The sequence below is a fragment of the Propithecus coquereli genome, unplaced genomic scaffold (genome assembly GCF_000956105.1).
Source record: "Propithecus coquereli isolate 6110/MARCELLA unplaced genomic scaffold, Pcoq_1.0 Scaffold69, whole genome shotgun sequence".
NCBI lineage: Eukaryota > Metazoa > Chordata > Mammalia > Primates > Indriidae > Propithecus > Propithecus coquereli.
In genome coordinates, this window is record NW_012152951.1 from 655040 (window position 1) to 678420 (window position 23381).

The 23381-nt window shown below is 34.5% G+C and overlaps 1 protein-coding gene across 1 annotated transcript in view; it reads right to left on the reverse strand.

Moving 5' to 3' along the window:
* Positions 1-7416: 7416 nt before the first annotated feature.
* ARL5B (ADP-ribosylation factor-like 5B) overlaps positions 7417-23381 on the reverse strand; it is a 23731-nt gene continuing 7766 nt past the window's right edge. Inside the window, exons 2-6 of the mRNA XM_012660914.1 lie at positions 17582-17642; positions 15904-16051; positions 12990-13073; positions 11325-11476; positions 7417-10274 (exon numbers count right to left, since the gene is read on the reverse strand). Coding sequence (XP_012516368.1) covers positions 10226-10274; positions 11325-11476; positions 12990-13073; positions 15904-16051; positions 17582-17642 — 494 coding nt within the window. The 3' untranslated portion in view covers positions 7417-10225. The remainder of the gene's footprint in view (positions 10275-11324; positions 11477-12989; positions 13074-15903; positions 16052-17581; positions 17643-23381) is intronic.

Genomic DNA, 23381 nt, shown 5'->3' on the forward strand with positions numbered 1-23381 from the left:
CAGTCAGGCATACAGCTAAGAATTCCCTCAGAATGTAAAAACCTTGTCTAAGCCTTCTGTCTCCACCTCTTCTGAGCGGCAGGGTCCCTGTTCTAAATCCAAACTGTCTTTGCTAGCCAAGTGACTTCCATTGTGCCTATGCATGCTTTGAATCTCCCCTTTGGGCAAAACATATCTTGAGGAAATTCTTTCATTTCCCTTTCATTCTAATAGGAGAAAATGAAACCAGAGCTAGTTTCTTGAACCTTCTCCATGGTAGTTAATAGTTTTAGAATCACATGTATGGTTTGAATCCTGGCTCTGCCACCTACTAACCTTGTAACTTTCGACAGGTCACTTAACCTCTCTGTTGCCTCACTCTAAGATAGTAATAAATATTTACCTTAATAAGGTTGTTGTAGAAAAATGAGTTTATATAACAGAGTAGTTAGCACGTGGCCTGGCACGTGGAATGCTCAACATGGAGATGTTAGTATTGACTATGACAATCAGTTATTTGACCCTCTTAAACACTGTGATTGCATCTCATCTCTCCACCAATTCCACAGTAACTGTCTATACTCGGCTTCCCATTTCCTGTGGGAACTAGATCCGGTGTCAGAAAGAATCCCAAAATTCGATTGCCTGTTTTTTAAATAGACGATGAAAATAATTCAGAATAGAATCAAGCAATAGATTACATGATTCCTATGAAGTATGAAGTATCCTGATTTTGAGTTGTACAATGTCATCTACCAAAACAAGGTGATTAATTTGAAAGAAGTGATAAAATAACCAATCCCATTTTGGAGGACGTGGATTCTCTGTCATTATAGAACTCAAACTATACAAGGTCTGTCTGGAAAGTATCCAGCCACTGTTAATATTAATATAACAAGACACAAGCACAACACCTGAGAATGTTGAACGTGTACGGGTTACGTTGACACCGGGAGAACTGTGTGAGGTCCCAAGGTGCCTCCTTTGAAGGGGACTGAAGCGTCATTGTCCTATGTGCAATGTTTCTTATATCTTGTACCTTCTTCAGTAAATGTCTCTATTTTTCATATTACATGGCTGGATACTTTCCAGACAGCTCTCTTATTTGTTTCCGTTGCAGAAGAATCCTCAAGGATAACCACAGCATCTAGTCTCCAAACCCTCACAAAAATCTCAGGCACGATGGTGCTGGGACACCCGCCTGCAAGGCCACAGTGGCTGGTCTCCTGTATGATCTGAGGTTGGTCCGGCCCCCACACAGCTGATGTGCAACCGACCCCAGGCTGACATGGAGCAGGAGGCTGAGGAGCTGAGCCAGTGGCAGGCGGCACATCAACCTGTCCAGGTGGAGGCCCCTACATGCATGTGGGAAGGCCGTACATAGTCTTTCTTCCATTCTGATGAGCTTGGACAGCATATGTGGATACACATCAGATATCACCCACAGTAGATGTGATCAGTGTTGTCTACAATTCATGAGATCTGACTGACCCAGGCAACACCAAAAGATTCATCATAGATGCCAGGATTCTCAGACCCACAGAGCCAATGATGGAGAGATGGCCTCTTGCCCTTGGCCTTTAGGTCAATCTCCTCTTCCCCTCATTTTGCCTTCTTTACCCAGATCCTGCCTGCATCTTACCGACGTGTCTCTCTGGTAGGTGTAGGTTTAGATGAAGACAAAGGAAGATTATGAGGCAGCGTTGAAGCTCAAATGAAGCTCTGGTTCTAGTCAGAAACTCCTCAAAACCCTCAAAAACTCTTAGGTGTCCTAACCTCTCTCTGGGCCACCTACTTCTGCTAGAGTTTAGCCAGATGGGAAGATGGAGCACAGTAGAGAATGTGAGCTTTATTAAAAAGCTGTGTATTTCATGTTACTCCCCAGCTTGAAACCCTTGAGTGACTCCTTTGCCTGCGACATAAAAATCCAAGTTCTTTATCTTGGTATTCCACAGTTTGCAGAGCCAGACTTTGTCAAAATCTTGAATTTACCACTTAACTAGTCATGTGACCCTGGGAAAGATCTTTGATCCCTATGCCTTGTTTTCTCTTCTGGAAAATGAGAAAACCATTGTTGGACTGTAGTGGCCACGGCATACATACCAAGTCAGATTCTCTCTGGCACTCACCAGCCATGTGCTCAGAATTTATCTTTTCCCACCACTTCCCGATCGGGATGGCATGCCCTACTATGGGGTGTGGGATTTGGCATCCCCAGTTGCCACTAGCAACCCAAAATTGTGGAGGAGTTAATACTCATAGGGTAAAATTAGACAAATAGGACATGGGAGACAGGAGAAAGCCAGGCAGATGAATTCCCTCTTCTTCCCTCCCATGAACTGCTCCAAGACACCATTTCTCCAAAACACTACAGCCTGTGGGGAGACCCCCCCCCACCCCCACCAAGTAGCCAGTGGACACACCTGCTGTGCTTCTCTAAGGCTTGTCATGAAGCAGTACCCAGCTTACTAATACATCACCTTGCATTACCTCCTTTTCTCTCCTGCCTGCTTCCATTTTCTCACTCCCAATGCCTTGGGCTTGTACCTCCCAAATAAAATATCAGTATTTAGTTCTTGTTTTTAGTCTGTTTTCTAGGTGACTTGGGAGTGGAGGGAGAAGAGGACATTAAACTAGAGCAGATAAGGATGAACCCCCTCCTCCCACCTACCCCAGGTACCTGGACTACCAAGCACCAAGGGCCTATCCTGTCTTGCTCTCCCCTGGGGTCGAGGGGATATGACTACCCTGGCAACTCAGCCAGGTAGTTTAGAACCTCATTTCTGGACTCAGCAGGCCATTTTACTGACCAGCAAGCTAATAGTGAGAAATGTCCACCAAAAGGTGAGTGGATAAATAAACTGTGATACTTCTATACTATGGAATAGCGTGCGGTGATGTTTTCATGGGTGCATACTTGTCAAAGCTTGTACACTTTAAACATCTACAGTTTGATATGTATTAATTATAACTACATAAAGCTGTTTAAAAAAATAGGCATGACTCTTAAATTCAGCTGATTAAAAAAAATAAGCAGGATGAAACCTTATTGATTTCTGATTTCTCTCAGAACAAAGCTCAATGTTCTGTAGTGTAGCAGAACTCTAAAAGTACTTGAAATTCCTAACCTTTATACAACATTTGTAACCGCACATTTGTGTAATTTTTCTATGTAGACATCTTTCATCACATCCTCAAAGAGGTCTGTGAAAAAAAGGTGAAGTCAAAACCCACAACTTTAGAGGAATTTAAATAAGGAACATAAATGAAAATTTCTTATCCTACTCATTAAATAACATCTCAACTTTTTTATAAGAACACAAGTAGACACAGTATGTACATGATCCCAGTTATATCCCACAATGGAGCACACACCAATTTGGACTACCTTCCCACTCGAGAGATTCTCCTTCTCTGGTAAATGCACCTTCCACCTGGACAGCTGTTTGGATCAGAGAGAGTAAATAACCCAATGCAGGCTCATAAACAATTTCCCTGGGGAATATGGAAGAATCTAACAATAATCTGATTTCTCCCTTGTACGAAGATAACATAGAGCTACCAGACCTGGACATTATCTGCCATGTGGATCAGGAAGCAGAGAAATCCTGTCCAGTGAAAGATTGAGAAAGAGGTGAGTAGGAGGAAGGTAACTTCCTGGTTTCTCCTCAGTGTTTCAGTCTCTGGTCCCAGTTTGTTCTAGAAATCCAGTTGTATTACTGACCTTTGGTTCTAGGAGCTCCCACCACCTTATCCTTATAATAAAATCCCCTCTTTGTTGGCATAGGTGGGTTTCTATCACATGCAACCAAAAGATTGTTAAAGCAGATTTTATCTTTAAAAGAAAACACTGGGTTCACTTCATATTGGAAAAGTAATTATTTATTATGACAAAAATAAAACTGTTGACTGGAAACAAATGAATGTTACACTATATTGCACCGTGATTGCAAATGAGCTAAAACCTGTCTAAAGGATGAACATTCCAGAGCAAACAGCATCCTTTTACTTGGGTAAGTAGGCATGCAAGCAACTCATTATAACATAATCGCAGAAATAAAAAATCATGAGTACCAGCAACCTAAACTTAACATATAAAAGCATTTCATAACGGTAATAAAGTATTAAAATTTTTAAAACATGTCTTTTAAGCAACCCCACCATTAGAAAAACATGCTTTGAACCATTTTCAAAAAATAATGATGTGAATGCATTAGTTTGCTTTTAATTTTTTTGGTTAATACTTATATTGGACCAATAGCATTTCAGGTGCTTGGTTAGGGTTCAGAAGCACAATCTGTGGTGTGAAAAACATTTTTTTCCCCTCAGCACAATACCAGAGGACCCACAGAGAGATCCAATTCATAATTTTGACCTTATTAATACCATCTTCTATTCAACCAGGCTGATTAACTAAGATATCTAGAGCTTTTGCAGAAAGCCTGAAGCTTAAGGGATAACAACAGTTTGCATTTAAATCTTAAGAAATGCACACAAATATGAATACAGACACTTTAAAGTAGCTTTACATTCTGAGGCAAGAAATATACTGTATACAGGGCCTGTTGCTTCCTCTTTAATGCTCTAAAGCACCGATTTATGTTTAGATAGCAATGTGTGATTATAATCATTACACTCTGATTAGAATAAATGCAAGAGCAAGGCTGTAAATGATTTTAGTTTTTGTTGTTTCTTTTGCTTTTGCTTTTTTTAAAACTATGCTCTGTGGAATAGATGAACCAGGGTATAATTTATAACTATTCCATAACTGAAAAAGAAATCATGACCATCATTTTATTTCACACTTTCAATGAAATAGCAGCTAAACTTTTTTTTTAAATCAAAAATAAAAGTTTTTATAACTGCACTGAACAGTTTACTCCAAGAGAATAAAATAGGGGCTTCAGAGTCCCCGAATTTCCTGAGGGAAAATGTAAGAAGATGAAAATGATTATAGTCTCTTATGAATAGGGCTAAAACATGCATATAAATCATATATAGCAGAGATCAACTGATAGTCATTTGATATCTTACCAACACTGATGGAAATATATTCACAGTATAATAGAATCAATCAAATTTAAGGATTTTTCCTTTTCCTTATTTAATTAAACTAACTAAATATTGACTGAGCACTTGCCCATGTGGTTTAATGAAAACCATATTGAATCTGATCTATATAGCATGTTAGCCCTGCTGGTGGTAAACAAGAATAAAATAAAACAAAATCTCCAAGGAATGCTATCTCTTAGCTATGAATTTTGCATATCAAATACAGTTTGGGTGAAGGGGGTATTTATGGGATGGTGTACCATCCCACAACTTGAGCAAAGCACCTTATGGATTGAAAAATGAGGTAATTTTTTAATTAAAATTTTACAAGTTGTGCAAGAAAACATTTCCATTCTTTTAAAACTTTGTTTTTTATTCCAAAAGCTATGCACAGCACATTTTATTACTTCTCCATTTCCAGGAGAAAATATAGATTACTGGGTTAAAAATGCAAAAGATGCCTCTATGTGACTACAGTTCCAAATCCTAAAAACCTAATCAGTCTTCAGTCTTTTGGCCACATTAAAAATATAGGCCATCTAGTTCCATAGTAAAAGACTATAATTTCTAGTACTTTTAAGTGCCTTAAATGGGGGGAGGAGGAGAAATTCATTGCTTTCATTCACATGTTTTCTTACCTAATATCCTTTTGAAGATTCTTCTACTCCAAGTTTGCCTTTACTTTCAAGTGTTTTGACTTTTGTTTCTAGATATGCCTCTAAAACTCTAAATTAACATTTGCCACATTTAAAGCTGACTTTAGTTCTGTTGAACACTTTTTTTTCTACTTTAAATTTAAAATGGAGTTCTTGAACATATTTTTATATTGACCTTCTCTATTTAGCTTTGGCCACCTAGAATTATTAAAAAAATACTTTTTTGGGAACCTGGCTTTTGGATTTCAGTCTTCATAGTAATACTAAATAAATAAGGACGAGACACTACTTAAAAACTGACATTGACTATAAACCACTTTCAGATTTATGCAGACATTTGTAAAATATTGATGTCCTGGCTACACTATCCTTTCAATACAGGAAAGTCCAACAGAACTGTAGTTTGCGGAGGCACCAAAAGGCAATAAACTCTGAATAAACTAACCACTTCCATCCAATTAGGAAAAGCCAGAAAAATAAGCAAGGTAAAATCTCTAGAAGAGTATTTCCAACACATACGAGTGCTTTATAAGCAGCTTAATATATTCTTAGCAATATGGCTTGTTTTCTCTTTTGCACTGTCATTAGCTATTCATTCAGTTAAAGTGGAATAGCAGGTACTAACTGGCAACTTTTTTCCCTTCTTGATTGTATTCATTTGCTAAATGAATAATAGATAAAAATGAATTTAATTTCATATTACGTGTATATCCCTAATATTTTAGGGGCTTTTAACTTTTAATAACAGTATATAAGAATTCAGAATTTTAAAACCAAAAGACTTGTTAGAGCTCTAGTTTGCTTAAGTTTCTGAGTTGGGAAAAACAAAAGAAAGGCCATGGATGGTTAATTGTCCAGGGTCAATTAGACAATTGACAAATGGCCAAATTTAAATTCAAATCCACTTCTTTGGATAACCAGCACAATATTCTATCAGATACAAGATAACATGCTACATCTAGAAGTGACTTAATCCCAATAAAATGCAAAATATCCTTTAGAATTGAATTACATGTGAAGTTTTGTGAGTCCAAAGCCACAGCTGAAGAGTTAGACTCATAAAGTTGGTCATCAAAGATAAATTCCAATGAAATTCATCCATCCAGAAGCATATCGGTACATTTTTCCGCTGATATGATTTTACATAATTAAGGATTAAATAGGATTAATCGTTTAAAAACAATGCTGTTTATAATTCGTCCTAAGATACTACACTAAAAAGATTATTTTAAAAAAAGCTTTTTTATTGTTTTCTTTAACATTTTCTTTGCTTTGTGACTCCCATAGCTCTTCAGAGAATATTGTTCACAGCACTGCCTATATATCACTCACTGTTTCCATAGGAAAATAATTATTTTCTCCTTCTGTTATAGATAGTGAAAGTTAAATTATGTGTAACCAAAATGACTATGGCTGTAGGGGTGGTATCCATTTAAAATTTTTCAGTAATGAAATTTGAATTTATTATAATGAATATAGATAAAAGTAATTACACCTTTAAGCATATTAATACAAGAAACTAAAAGTGAAAATTACATATTTAATCTTCAGTTTTCAATAGATTATATATATAAATATTCCAGGTTTTAAGGAATTAAATTACATTAATAATAAAAAATATACAGTATATTCCCTTATAAAAGAGCCTGTTAATTCTAAAAGAGTTCTCAGATGGGCTTCAATAAGAATGAGGGGTTTAAAGATGAAGAATATGACACATTCAAAATTAAGAAAAATGCCGTATTTGAACTTGCAAGGGTAGTTTTACATTTTAGTTATATCAAAAAGATTTCAGCTAAAATGTAATTTCTTTATCCTGAAATTAAAAATAAAAGGTAGAATAGTCTCCTGAAAGTAATGTGGGTGAGTGCCTTGCTCTCCACTTACTAGAACCTTTGCTAGGCAATATATGGAGTTGAAGAGCAAGGTGAAACTCAAATTGCTGAACTAATTATAGCTGCTAATGTGATGTCCAAAGAATAAGTAGAGTACAAAATTGAGAACTTATCTCAAAATGTGAATAAAGGCACTAATTACAAATTTACATTTTCGTCAGACAGTATCTTATAGTTGGGTGACTTACAATAAATGTCAGAATCAACGCTCTAGCATTAGGTACTTGCTTGGGTCAAAACATTCTCTTGGAGTAAAGGATAATCAGTTTTCATATTACTGTAACAGGGAAAAGTGAATGAAAACCTAAAAAATACTTTTAAAAAGCCTTACATGAATTTCCTAATTGAACTTTCCCTAATTGGCACAAAATCTACTTGGATGCCAATTTCATCTTCAACACGTGGCTAACATAAATCAATTCTAATCCAAAACTAATAAAATATTTTTTAAAAAAGGATGTAGAAAATAAAATAATTGTATTTTAAAAATTAAATAGTAAATTTGAGTCTATACTAGTAGTTGTTTGATAAAATACAATCAACTATTAAAAACACTTTCAATATAATGCTGATGTGGTAATATAAAAAATAACCATATAATTTGATAGAAGAAAATTGAGCCAGCCAATCTTGCTAAATACAAGGCAGATAATCATTTCATAAGAACAAATACAGGAGTACTAAATATGCTTTTTCTCAGGACAGACTTATGAGAATTATCCTAAGTATTTATGGTAAACAATATAACCAAGTAGAAATTCAGGCAAAGTGTGCTTCAGGTAAATAGCATTTTCTCAGTCCCCCGCCCCCACCCCCTTACACACACACCACAAGTATCCACACTGATTTATGTCTGCTTTTCTCTCATGTTCTTGATTATGGTTTATATTAAAAACTAAACTAAACTTAACCTCTACCTGGTACAGAATCACTAAGAAAAAAGTTCAAAACAAAGTTAAACAACTATTTTCTAAAGTCTAGAAAGCTTTCCTCTGGCCATTTTTCAGTTCAAGAGTGTGCTACCACTAAAGAGAAATCAGAAAAATGTTACCACATCTGACTAAATTAACTCAATATAATAAATCAAGTACACACACACACACAAAGTGAAATTTAAATCAACTTACAAATAAAAATATTAAAATCAAAGTACCACTTTTGACAGGTATTTTGATATTCTTATGAATACTGAATCTTATTTTTGATCCAAAGTAAAAAAATACTGCAAAAATGAAGTATTATTCTCTAAGTATGCATTTTATCCCTTTCATTACAGCAAAATCACACATTTGAATAAAGAGGATTGAAATTACAGTACTTGTCCTCCCTCTTAATTTAAGGTATGCATTGTTTAGATTATTGTCCATATTGAGACAACTGCCTCAAAAACTTTTTAATGCTATCAAACTTTTGATTATGACTTTTTCTTCACTTTAATTACTTCTTAATTTATGAGTTGTTAAGACTAATAACTTTGAGTCTCACAGTAATTTTCTAAAAGCTAGGATTAAATTCAGCAGTTTCCTATAAGATTTTAGAGCTCAAGGCAAAACTACAAAGATGGCAATTGTTTCAAATCTATTAGATAACACCCTCAAATAGATTCAAGGAAAGCCACATGTTTTTTTAAGTAATATACTTCTTGTGGTAAAAATGCTAGGACAGACACAATTTAAAATTTTAAGAAAAAAAAATGTACTGATCATACTTCGGTTTTAGCTACTGCCCAAAGCAGATGCGACTTCTCTTATAAATAGAACAGCTGAAATTTTTGCTGATAATAAAGTTGTTTGTAAATTTATAGTAAAATATATTTCTAAGTGTCTTATTTTATTTTTAAATAAGTGCTGGTATGCTTTAATAACTTCCAACAGTTTCATATGCATTGAATATTGTGACACTCTTAAAATACCAGATTTATCCAACAAACAATATTTAACATTAAAGCTGGGCTTTCAAAGAAATATTTAACCTTGATTAGTTTTTGACCATATGCTGTAGGCATAAAAATGAATTTAATTCCTTTAGATAAATAAACAGCCTATTTAACTTCCATGCTAATAGCAACTTAAAAATTATTCCATGACTTGCAATATGTGGCGGAAGTTTAAACTCATGATGTTTAATTTTCCTTGTATATATACTCTAGGTAGATTTCTTTCTTTATGATAAGTTCTGTCCGAAAGATAAATAGTTTATAGAGGGAGCAAATATTTAGCGCTGGAGAAGTTTACAAGCAGTACCTGATGACTTCCACTACTACTCTATCAAGCTAGTAATTACCTGGTGGTGGTCAAGAATTGAAAGAAATTGGTCATTAAGGTTATAACAATACTTCAGAAACATTAAACATATGACAAACATTTCTCACAAGGCAGTCACTGAATAATTAGAATAAACAGAAGAATTCTGTTGCTGAAAACACAGTTATACATTATGTTCATCCAACTGAAGATTAGTGCATTAAAAAAAAGTTAAGAAAAAATTTTTTATGTTCCAGTTCAGCTGCACTTGATTCAAGTGTTGCTCATAGAGGTTTGTGTTGTTATAAATTAAACATGCTGCTGCCTTAGCAGCTAAAGGTACTAAGAAAAAATGTTCATGTCACAGAATAAATAGAGCAGTCTCTTTCGAGCAAAAAAGTTATCTCACACCAATCCGGGAGGTCATCCACTCTAGACCTTGGCATAACCTGAACAAAAGATAGAAGTATTTTCAAAATTAAAAACTTTATACTTAAAAATTGAAAGCATACTTATTAAGTCTAACTCAAAGGCTGGTACTCCAATCATTATTTGTATACTTCAGTGTCAATATTAAAGTAACACTATAGTAAGTGGAATTTTAAATGGAAGGTTCACTTTAACAAAATGATCTTAACCAGTCGAGTAATGTGGGAAACTGCTTCAATCTCATCTTGAAGATACAGCTTTGGCAGTTTTGCTATCTATCAAGATTGCAAGTACCTGTCCCTACCTCCCTTTTAAAATTAATGAAAACTACTATAGAAAGATAGCAGGAACTTTACCTAACCCTCCTAAATTCTAAAGAATGGAATACTTATCACCCACTCCTTCAAAGTCTACATATAGCTATTACATTGCAAGCTATTTCTGAAAAATACTAATAGAAAAACTAAGAAGGTCTGGTTGATTTGAGGATAAATAAGTTAGTTTCCTAACATAAACTGGGTAACCCGTATATCCATATATTGGATTCTCCTTGGCCTAATATCCACATTCAAATTGCTAGGAATAGAAGACTAAACCATAATGGCATTTGTCTCAAATATTTATTGTCTAGAAGATGTCTTCCAAAAGGACTCCTGATAATAAAAAGGAGATGTACTTTTATGGAAAGCTGAGAGATTAGGTTTAAGTCCTTGAAGAAAATGTAAAATTTCTTTTAAATTTTCTCTTTAATTCAGGTGACATTACAGTTTTCGCTCAGTAAATGATAAAAGCAACAAAGAATATAAAAAAATTTGGATTGAAAAAATTAATTCAAAAGCTTATTACTGATTTTTTTTGGTTAAACGTTACATTTGCATTAAAAGTTATGAAAAGGTATTTTACTAAAGTTATTTCAACCTCGTAACCCTGAGACAAAATATAAAAACCACCTTTAATTAAGAACAACAACAAAAGAAAGGGATAGGATCCAAGAAGAAACCAGTTGGCCTAAAAAAGCTGGAAGAAATTTGAAAGAAGGCATACCTCCCCTCAGACTGATTAACACTTACCCTTCTCCTGTTAAAGCACAGCAGGACTGAATGTGCCATGGATGATCCTTAATTGAACTAAGGGTGAGGTATTTAGAGATTTCAGCTGCTGTCATACACCCTTTCATATCCTGTTTATTTGCAAAGATAAGGACTGCAGCCTTCCGCAAATCCTGCAACCAAGACAAAATATTTCTAATATGTGAAATATCACAATTCAAATTAATCAATCAGGAGGATAAAGTATACTCAGCTGAACTGGTATAAAGAAATGTCTCCACTTTAAAATGATCAAGCATTAATATTTAATGTTAAATTTGTATCGTAATAAAAATCATCTTGCAGAGCACGGTGGCTCCTGGCTGTAATCCTAGCACCTTGGGAGGCTGAGGTGGGAGGATCTCTTGAGGCCCTGAGTCGGACACCAGCCTAGGCAACACAGCAAGACCTAGTCTCTACAAAAAACTAAAACAAACAAACAAAAACACTTAGCAGGGTGCGGTGGCAAGTGCTTGAGCCCAAGAGTTCAAGGCTACAGTGAGCTAGGATAGGGTCATTGCAGCCTGGGGCAACAGAGAGAAACACTATCTCAAAAAAAAAAAACAAAAAAAACAAAAAACACCTACCTCAAATAACCAGGATTTAATGATTCACTCTAACAAAGACAGATTAACGTAAATAAAATAATTAAAAGTTATGTTTCTATTTATGGGCCAAAGGGGTCAAACTGAAAGGAAAATAAACCTGAATCTTAAATACTGACTCAAAACTACATAAGCAATATTCTAATGGGCAAATATGGTAGTATGTTACCAAATACTACAGTTTCTCCAAAATTTAAAATAAAGTATTAGAGGTGGGAGCTGGGCAATACCTATTACTTATTAGTCTTTGTGTAACATAAGCTCATTGGTTAATAATGTTCATTTCAGCATTGTTTATACTATAAAAACATTAGATAGATCAACTGTGGTATATTCATACTCTGGAAAACTACACACTTGTTAAAGGAATGAACTAAAGCAGTATGTATTAACATGTATAAACCACAATGTTGTGTAAAAAAAAAAAGTTAAGATGTACATATTATGACATTATTATACAAAGTTTTAAGAACATGGAATATATTCTGCATAATTTAGACACATAAAAATGTAGTAAAACTATAAAATATGCATAGGAATCATAATCACTACTTTTAGGATAGCGGATACCTTTGAGACAGAAGGGAAGAAGATTGGGGAGGTTTCATAAGACATTGTGTATCTCATGCTGAATAGCAGGTATATGAATGTGTTTTACTGTCTAGTTTTTTAAATATATCTGAAATACTTAAGTTGTCTCCAATTATTCATTAAAGATCTTTTAGTTATTATAAGCTATTGGGGAAAAGATATAAGTTTTCCTTTTTCTTATTTCATTTTATCAGACTTTTTAAGGCATGCATAATTTTAACTTTGAAAAATCTTTGCAATAACAACAGTGTACAAATGAACGTGTTAGTTTTTTTGAGTTTGAAAAAGTAATGTGAATTTTTGACTTCAAGACTTTCATCAATTTAATGTATAAAGTTGTGTTGACGGGATAACCAATATCATACCACATTAATCTTTGTTAAAAAAAAAAAAAAAAAGCCAAAGATACTTTACTCCATTGTTTTGTAAAGATTTACTTTCAGGAATTTACCTCATGAGCCAACATTCTGTATAATTCTTCTTTTGTAATAGCTAGTCGTTCCCTGTCAATGCTATCAACAACAAGAATGATGAACTAGAAGACAATTAAAAAGAAAGAAAGAAAATTGAATGGGGTTTTGAAAAGTTTTCTATAAAACTACGCAAATGATGTAAGTACTTTCTTCACATGGCATTGCCATTACCGTAAGATGTCTACTGTTTTTTCAGCATAAAGAGCTTCTATAAGACTGAATCACATCAAACAATAAAATCTAAATATCAGTAAGAAAATAACTTACAATTTCAACAAATAAAAACCGTGCCCAAGTTTATTTTTTGAAAACAGTGATGCCTGAATACCTTATAACACTACATAATATTAAGATTTGTTTTCAAATGCTGGTAATAAAAATTAAAAAACATAAACTTATGTTAATTTAAGTAATACTCTTTCACTAAAATTTCAAAGTACTCTATTACCATTCAAACGATCAATAATTTTAAGGAAACCTGCACGAAAGTCCAGAAAAATAAAATAAAAATAAATGATCAATAATTATTTACTTATTTATGTGTAGGACAATCTCATGCCTATTCAAAATAAAAGCTATTTTGAAAGAAAAACATAAACATTAAAAAAAACTAATAAGATATTTTTACAAAACAATAGCAACAATAAATGCTCAAGAAAAACTGTGCTAAATTGAAACATACCTATTAATACTTGGGTGCCAATATACTAAAGGAAGATACAGGTGAAATTAAATAAAGGCAAGAGAGCCAGGAGAACTGGAGAAATTTGTTGGCAAAGATGTACATGCAAAAAGGTAGGTCATGCACATTAAAAATAAAAGCAACTTCGGTAAATAAAAATAAGAAGATACAGTGAGAAAGGGCCCTTAAACACATTATGCAAAAGAAAAGTTAAGAAATGATGTCAAATGGTGCTAAGCGTTATATAGGAGGGGACAGATGCAAAATAAATTGAGACAGGAAGGGTGCAATCAAAATATAGAGATGACTTTAAAATTAGGGGAAGACAGACAATCTGAATATAAAGTGAGTCAGGCTTAGAAAGGGATAAAAGAAAGAGAGAAAGATGACAAAGGAAAAATGGACACAATATGGTGACATAACTGTGAGTTAATGAGAGGACGGTGTCAGGAATCAGTCAACACCTGTAACCTCTTGTATTATAATGAAGACATTGCAGCTTTTGGATGATTCCTCAATGTAAAGAATTTTCAAAAAGCAAGATGACAAGGGTGAACAAAGTGATTAGTGAAATACCATACACATAAGATCCTTACCTAAAATCTAAGATAGCGAATGCTATGTGCTATGCTGGAGAGCTGTAATAAAGGCCTTCGTTCTACATAGTAATTTTGATATTCTTGTAGAAAGAGTTTATTATCTTTTTCTGGACCCATGCGAAGTCTTCTAGAATCAACTCTGACCTGTACATCAAAGATAACTGCTCTTTTCACAGCTGGAGTTAATTGTGAGCTTTAAAAGAGTACCAACAGCTATGCTGTATAAATAAATCATACACTAAAATGTTGTACTTCCCTTACTCTAACACATTCTAGTTTCAGAATGTTATTTTACTGTACAAATGTAATCTATAACCATACTATGTGCTTACCAACATCTTCTGTCCCCCCAATAAAATAATTAAGTGCTACTACAAGCACGGAATATCTATGATATGCCATCCTAGTTTACTACTGACACACACATATATACATGCTATTACTATATAAATCTAGAACACATGCTTTTTATTCAAAAAGGCAACTTTGTTCACCAAAAATTCCTTATATCTCTCTACTCCTCTGCCCTCCCCCCAACTCCAATTTTTAAAAGTTTCATTTTAGAAGAAAATAATTGGCTAAGTGTACCTCTTTGCAAAGACAAATTAAATGGATGCAATAGTACACTAGTATTCTCAAAGATAAACTTCTCTCAACAGTAATTTGAGAGAAACCACAACAAAGCAGCATTGTCTTAAAAAAATCTGCCTCGAGGAAGAAGTAAAAGCAGAAATAGAGGATATGCCGTATTTGTTCCCTAGGTTAGCTCTGAACTAAGAAAATAATTAAATAAATGACAGAGCACTCTGGAGGATGACCAGCAAATCAATTTTTTAAAATTAAAATACAGGCTCTGGGCGCAGTGGCTCACGCCTGTAATCCTAGCACTCTGGGAGGCTGAGGCCAGAGGATCACTTGAGCTCAGGAGTTCGAGACCAGCCTGAGCAACAGCAAGACCCCACGTCTACTAAAAATAGAAAAAATTAGTCCGGTGTGGTGGCGCATGCCTATAGTCCCAGCTACTCGGGAGGCTGAGGCAGGAGGCTCGCCTGAGCACAGGAGTTTGAGGTTGCTGTGAGCTAGGCTGACAGCATGGCACTTGCCCAGGCAACACAGTGAGACTCTTTCTCGAAATAAATAAATAAATAAAAATTAAAACCATTGATTATTCACTTAAAATAAAAAAATAAAAAAAATTTAAAAATTAAAATACAATCTAACCAAAATTTTGAATGTTCAGTTTATGTTATTTGAAATATTTTATTAAATTATGCTTAAAATATTTTACTGCTCACCCAATCAGGATCTCTTATAAAGTTGTGAGAACTTGGGAAAAGTTATATAATTTCTTTTAGTGTCAGATTTCTCCAACACTAGAGATTACAGTATTATTGTGAGGATGAACTCAGAGAGCCTGGCCAACAGTAAGCACTCAACTAATAATAGCTCCCAATATGCTTTCTACTTGCCTTTTACTTGAAAACCCAAATTCCTCACAAAAATTTATCTTATTAAAAGGCAACTGTCAATATGCCTTAGTTACAGCCTATCTATTTTCTGTGCTTACTCCTTGGTTCTTTTTATTAAAATTCAAATGTAATCTTAGCATACCTCTGTGTTTGAGTAATATGTGTTCCAGGATGACCGCAGGGACTCTTGACCACCAATATCCCACATAAGAAAATGAGTATTCTTTACAACTATCTCTTCAACATTGCTTCCTATGGTTGGAGAAGTATGAACCACTTCATTCATTAAACTGTTGAAAGACACCATTAAAACTCTTGTAAATCTCAAAAACCCGAAGCCAATTTTATCTCTATGTTTTTAAGATCAATCTTCCTTATTAGCACTGGTGATGATAATGATTAGCATGAAAAATAGAAACATTTGTGCAAATAAATACCTAGAAAAAGAACAACTCTGGAAGAAAGATTGTTTTAATGGAATGAACTGAAAGCTTGACCTGAATAGAAGGGAACACAGTGGTGTGAGTTTGCTTTTCTGTGGCTAAATATTCCAATACCACCAATGCCCCATCCTGAAAGAGCAAGTTTCTAGGTGACTGTGATATCATTACTTGAAAAGTAGCAACCACTGGGTAATAGGCTATCCATAATTTTCAAGACTCTTTATGTAAAATTGAGACTTAGCCATAAAAATTACTTCAGGTTTACTAATCTAAATTAGTCCTAAAAAGATAAGGCCATGGGCAAACAAAAATTTTAATTAAAATTAACTGTAAATATATTTAAAATACTGATGTTCATACCACTTGTACTATCATAATCATTGGATGAGCTACATTAATTAATTCATTGAACAAGTAAGTATTTGCTGATAAAATGCCAGTACTGTGTTGGAAGAGGCTTGTAACTCTCCTTGGGTTTTATATACATTTTGAAGCTAAGATTATTTCGACAAAGATGACAGCTTTCTGAAATGTTTATATTGATGTTTGAAGACTAAGTCATAATTAAATACATAATAGCCAATGAATGAAAATGTTTTAAAGAAAAACAAGTAGTTATTCAATGCTGAAACAAACCACAACAAAGCAGCTGAAAAACATGTTAAGCCTTGGTTAAGTGAAGCACTTCTGGTGAACTGCAGACTAAGGTACTTCTAATGCAAGATGAGGTGGAAAGAGGTAAGAGCCACATAACGGTGCAAAGTATTTTATAACTACTTGTTAAAATGCTTGGGTTATAGATCCATTTCCATTGCTTAACAAGGATCATTTCATTGGCACTGAAAGGATAACGGGAGGTACCTGACAAGTGGATTCATGGGCTGTTAAAATTTCCTTAAAGTATTAATATATTTCTCTGAGTTTCAAGCCTCTCCCTATTACAAGCTACTATGGCAATGTTTTCAGGGGTGATCTCATTTCTTTGGATTTGACAAGTCTGACTATGTTAAACAATTCCAAAGCTATCAGTCAGGAGAGTGGCAATAGCTTCCCAGAGATATCAATTTATTTACATGAACCTCAGTGTGGGAAGAACTAAGTGAAATCCACTTTATCACCTTACCCCAGCACTATAACATGTGCTTATTTGTATTAGTTTAATATTAATTCTTTCTTTCAAGGCCAGAAAACAATGAATGTTTGTGAAGGCTTTGGCAAACATACAGCTGTTTGACTTGCTTTTCCATAAATATTGCATTTGATAAAATAAAAACCATGTAAGTTTTTCCATGATATTATAATGTATCTCATCTTATTAATTATAAAAGGTTAATTCCAATAACTAATGAAAACTGGTTAATAAACACTCATACTTACAATTGATAAAGAATGGTGGTTTTCCCTGCATTATCCAGTCCCACTATAATTACTTTGTGTTCTACAAAAAGAAAGCAAACCATAAACATTTAACACTGCTGCATACTGCAATTACATGCGTTCAACAATGATTATTAGTTAGCTTGTTAATGAGAATCATTCACTTGATATCTATTACTGGACTGTTAAAATACAGAAAGAAATTTTATCATGTTAAGGCTAGGTGCCTTAAGTGAGACAATCAGTTATGATCTTCTGTGGTTCCCTCATAAAAGCAGGTGGGAGAAGGGCAAGAAGGAAGCACAGGAGAACCTGGTCACTTATACTGAAGTTGGGGGGGGCACAAATATCAATCTAGACAAGAGGAGACACGATGTTATGATTGAAGAGTCGCTTTTTAAAAAACCATTTTACACACCTGCTTAACACATTAACTGCCATAAGAGTTGTATTTAACTCACTCTAGTTTTGACTCCGGGGCCATGTGAAGCATATATAAAATTTTACTTGTTGATGTTCTTATTGTTACAATTAATATTAACAATTCTAAAAATGTGGATTAAATGAATAGAAGTCAGTAAATATCATTTTTCTATTTATGTTTACCTTTAAATTACACTCAAAGCTTTTATTCTATTTTCATAATAAAACACTGTGGCCCCACAGAAAAGTTTCAAGAGTGTGTGTGTGTGTGTGTGTGCATGTGTGTGTGTGTCTGAGTGTGTGTGAGTGCATGTGTGCCAATGTGTTACAGTCTGTACTAATCAAGTTAGCCTTTTATCAAGTTGTTTTTACATCTGTAAATTTTCCCACCTGTGGGTACCAGGATTTTTTTCTTCCTTTCACTTAAAAATCCCATTTAAGCCTTAAAACTGAAATGCTTTCCCTGTCACTAAGACACATATACTCTAAACCAGCAAAAGCAGCAAAGTAGCTGAAAAACATGTTAAGCATTGGTTAAGTGAAGTACTTCCGGTAAGCTGCAGACTAATGTATTCTAATGCAAGATGAGATGAAGAGAGATAAGAGCTGCACAATGGTGCAAAGTATTTATAATTACTTGTTAAAATGTTTGGGATATAGAGCCATTTCCATTGCTTAACAAGGATCATTCTTCCATTAATTTGCAGATACATAAGCAATTACTTAGTTTTTAACGTTTTTTCAATCTAGATTCTACAATTCTTTTGAGCAGATATTCTTTCTACTCTTTGTATGATAAAAACTTCTTCAGTCCTTTCCTCCTTCTGGTGTCATACACTGAACAGTCACCTATTAAGGCCGGTCTAATTATTCTATTAAGTGGTATCTATTCTGAAATCTCTTGTAAAAAGAGCAGACACCCCAGGTACCAACTTTCCTAGATTTTAACCTGTATCAAGTATATTAAAGATTCCCTTTCTCCAGGGAAGAATACCTAAAAAGCTGCTAGTGAACCTCCACAGAGTATGTAAGGAAGTTGCCATGAGAACCCCAACACAGTTGATTTGTAGCCAGTGATTTGGCACATCTCATATCAGAACCTTGCTCCTCTTGACAACCTGATGTCAACATTCTGATCATACATTTAATCAAATATCAGCTCACATTCATACTATTGTAAAGCCTTAATAGCTGCATCAGCCACAAAAAGAAGGGCCATAATTCACAGAAAAGTTCTTGAGATGTATCTTCTAATGACTCACACACTGTAGGTGATGCCTATAATACTATAGGACAAAGAGACCTGATTCTCTGGATGTGCTATTTTCATTATGGCAGAAGTTTCTTTGTAAAATAAAACTTGTTTGCTTCTTATAACTAACTATAATTCTCCTTCTTTGACTCTTTTGGTTCATATCCCTAAATGTCTAAGGGAGCCAATCTTGGAAGTGTTGCCAGTGTGTTCTCTCACACAAAACAAGAGCAAGAGCACTCTTATCAGTGGATGAACACACTGGCACCAAGCATTCTAAATTTTGGTGAAAGCCAGAAATGCCACCTGCCCAGCATCTGGAGAACACGAGGTGCTTGCAGCAGCCCCTAGTTTCAAGATATGCAAAACTTGGTTGCAGACAGTCCTGCTGGGAGGATGGAATGGAGGGATGGTACCAGATGGCTCATTGCTGAAGCAACTCAAGTGAATACCTAGGGCCATTTTCAACTAATCCTGTTTGGACTTCACTTTTTGTATTATGATAATAATCACAGTGCTGAAGGCTTGTGATGGTAAAACTCATCACTAATGCATCATTTTGAAAGGTTGGTCCCCAAAGAGAAGTAAGGGGTGATAAATCCTGAAGGTGGATAGTGTATCGATTTCATTACAGTTGCATGCAGTTTTTTTGATTAACTTAAGGTCTTTCTCAGATCCCTTTTTTCCCCACAGTGATAGGGAATTCTAGCCATTTAGACAAAACACACAATTTCAACTGTCTTATAAAGAAGTACCTTCTTTATACGTACGTACAATTACCCTACAAACTGAGGCCTGTCTTCTGATATTAAAATTATCAACAACAACCTAAAACTACATAATAAAACATCAGCAACAGAAAAGGAACAACTGCTTTTGAAAAGCATTAAATAACAAGGGTTTAAATGTTTCCTCTGAAAAAAAATCTCTTTGACATATACATACTCTCCTTATTGTAAGGAGAAACTGAATTAATGTGTTGCTTTAAATGTCCACAGTGGTGTCTAGATTAATAAAGTACAAAGTTACTTAAAGATATTATTGAATTCAGTGGTCTATCAAGTTTCCACATCAATACAGACCAAAAGCACTACTACTATCATGTAGTAATATACAATATTATTTGACGTTAAAAAGGAGCCCTCATGCTTGAAGAACATGACTTAGGGTGCTTGTTCTGTACTGCTATCTTTTTGGTTGGGCATAACCAATAGGCCATACACAGATCTCATGTTGTATATCGAAACACAAAAAATTAACTAAACTATGTAAGTGTCAGAGAGATTTCCTGTAGAGTTGCCTTCGTATAATTTCCTTCACTAATCATGTTTAACTAAAGCAGATATGGAAAGATGCTCATAAATCTATTTGTATTACCCAGCAATAACTTCTATTATCTGTTGACCTAACAGGTTAAAAAAAAACTTTCAAAATATATCAGTTGTAGTTTAAGTCAATTAAAGGTGAGAAGAAATCTGTGTCAAAGGTCAAAGTTTTGATTGCTGCCAGTCAGAAGCACGTTAGTTAACATCACTGTTACTTGCAGAGTAGGGAGTAGAGGTTTCCATTTTACTGCAATTGAAATGTCTATAGTTGTGAGGAGAGGCCACGGTGCAGTAGCTCACACCTGTAATCCCAGCACTGTGGGATGCCAAGGCAGGAGGACTGCTTGAGCTCAGGAGTTCAACACCAGTCTGAGCAGGAGCAAGACCCATTTCTATTAAAAACAGAAAAATTAGCTGGGTGTCGTGGTGTGTACCTGTAGCCCCAGCTACTTGGGAGGCTAAGGCAGGAACATCCTTTTGCTATCCTTTACTATGATGCCACTGCACTCTATCCAGACTATAGAGGGAGACTGTCTCAGAAGAGAGAAAAAAAAAAGATGAATTTAAAGTTGTGAGGAGAAAATTAAACAACTGCACACTTTTACAACAGTGAAGATACTGATCTTCAACCCATATGTAAACTTGTATATTGTTTTCTTCTAACTCCTCAAACCACTCTCCATGAAAACTAAATATTTAGTTGATGGAAACAGTCAATTCTCAATTAGTGTTAAGCAGGGCAAACAACAACATGGATAATACTAAATTATTTAGAATAGATTCTGCAAATATAACTATAGCAAATTTACCTTCTTGTTTTTCAGAAGTATTATTAAGATTGATTTGCTGTCAGAGTATAAGGTGCCCACACTTAGGGGGCGTGTGTTGGGGTTAGAGTACATGCAATTTAAAAGCATCTGTGGACAGTCAAATAATTCTGGGTTAAGACATTACTTGTAACTATCAGAGTTACAGTAAATCAGAATGTTTTAAAAACATGTCACACCATGAAATAGTCATTCTAGGCACCATATTCCACTACAAATCTCTTCCAAGAAACCAAGCTGCACCCCTTCCGTCAACAAAGGGCTGAGAAAGAAGAGTACTTCCAGTGTTACTAATCTATTCATCTCCACAGCCAACACATGCTTATTTGTACTAAATGAAGAAGAAAAGGTCCAATCACAGAGTTTTTGTTTAATTTTGATCAAATGTTTGCATAGAAGTTTCTCTATAGTCTTGGCTATGGTGTTCTCTTGGATCTCTTTTAAAAGTGGCTCATATTTTTTTTTTAAGTAGGGCACAAAGACTATACAGGATTCAAAAGAAAATTGGTAAGGGCACTTGTGTGTAGACAAATGCAGGTTAAAAAATGAATAAATTCCAAAAAAAAGACGACAAATCAAAGAAAGAAAAATGTTCTTTTACCCTATTTTTTTCATTTTTACTAAATTGAAAAAGAATTTGTAGTTTTAATATAGAATACCAAATGATGCCAAATAGACTAACACTATCAAAAGACTATTAGACAAATACGAAATAGTGACAGCATTAAATATAAATTGTGAAAATGTGTCAAAATTTATTTTATCACATTAAAATATTATTGTTAAAATATGTGATAAAATGACCAACTTTTAATTTTAATATATAAAAAAGCCCCAAAGATATAACGGAATAGGGATTGCTACCTTCTAGGTATATAATATCTATACCATTACTGTCATGTAACTAGAGAAAGCCTTGTATGTACAAAGTATGTAAACACCATATAACCTAATAAAAATGCCAAATTTGGCAATTTAGCAAATTTGGGATCTAGCATTTAAGTTTGAATTATTACAAAGGGTAAGCAGTAAACGTCAGAGGATGTGTTGTGACAATCTGAGACTTGAAGGCCTACACAGAAATGATGAGCACCCAAAAAAGCCTGGCTCTTGAAAATAATTGAAAAGCCATAACAAAGTAACTCTGTCCCTTTACACTGATTATAGAATTATAATATGTTTTAGCTTGAAACAGACTGCAGAACTTGAGATCTATTCCTACTCTCCCATGACTTCTTCTCTAAATGCGCCTCTGAGGAACCCGAGAACTCCAAAATAGCACAAAACTACTGACCTGGGCCACTTCACTTATTTTATAGATAAGGTCCTATGAAGTTAAGTAATTTGTTTTAGTTGAAACACAGGTGGATGATGACACAGTGAAAGCTAGAATTTCCCTGCACTTTCTGCTATACCATATTAACTTCCTTCTCCAATTCTTTGGCCTCCCCCACTCCCACCACAGTACTCACATTCCCTGAATGCCTACATTTTTTCAGAGCAGCAATGTAAATCTGATGATTCAACAATTCAACATTAAGTTCATTTAAATGCCTGACTAATATTTGTGATTAAGATGAACAAAGTAAGGACTCCACCCTCAAGAATCTTAAAAGTATGTAAACAAGCACTTACAAAATAATATGATTAGCACAAAGAACAGATACAGAGATATCCTATAGTAATATTCTTAAGGATGACATCTAGAATCCAACTTTCAGCTAAGGGAAAAACTAAAAAGGAATATTCTACTGTTTCATTCTAAGTGTTTTACATGCATTATGTAAGTTAATCCTCATAATCATTCTATCAGAAAGTGATGTTATTCCTCATTTTACTGATGAAGAAGCTGAGTTTTAGGTTGCCCAAGGTCATGTTGCTGGGAAGTAAAGAGAATCTTAGCCAGGTATTTGATTCTAGACCTGGAGCGCTAAACTATTAGACAATGAATTTCCTCCCTAGTCATGTTTTAA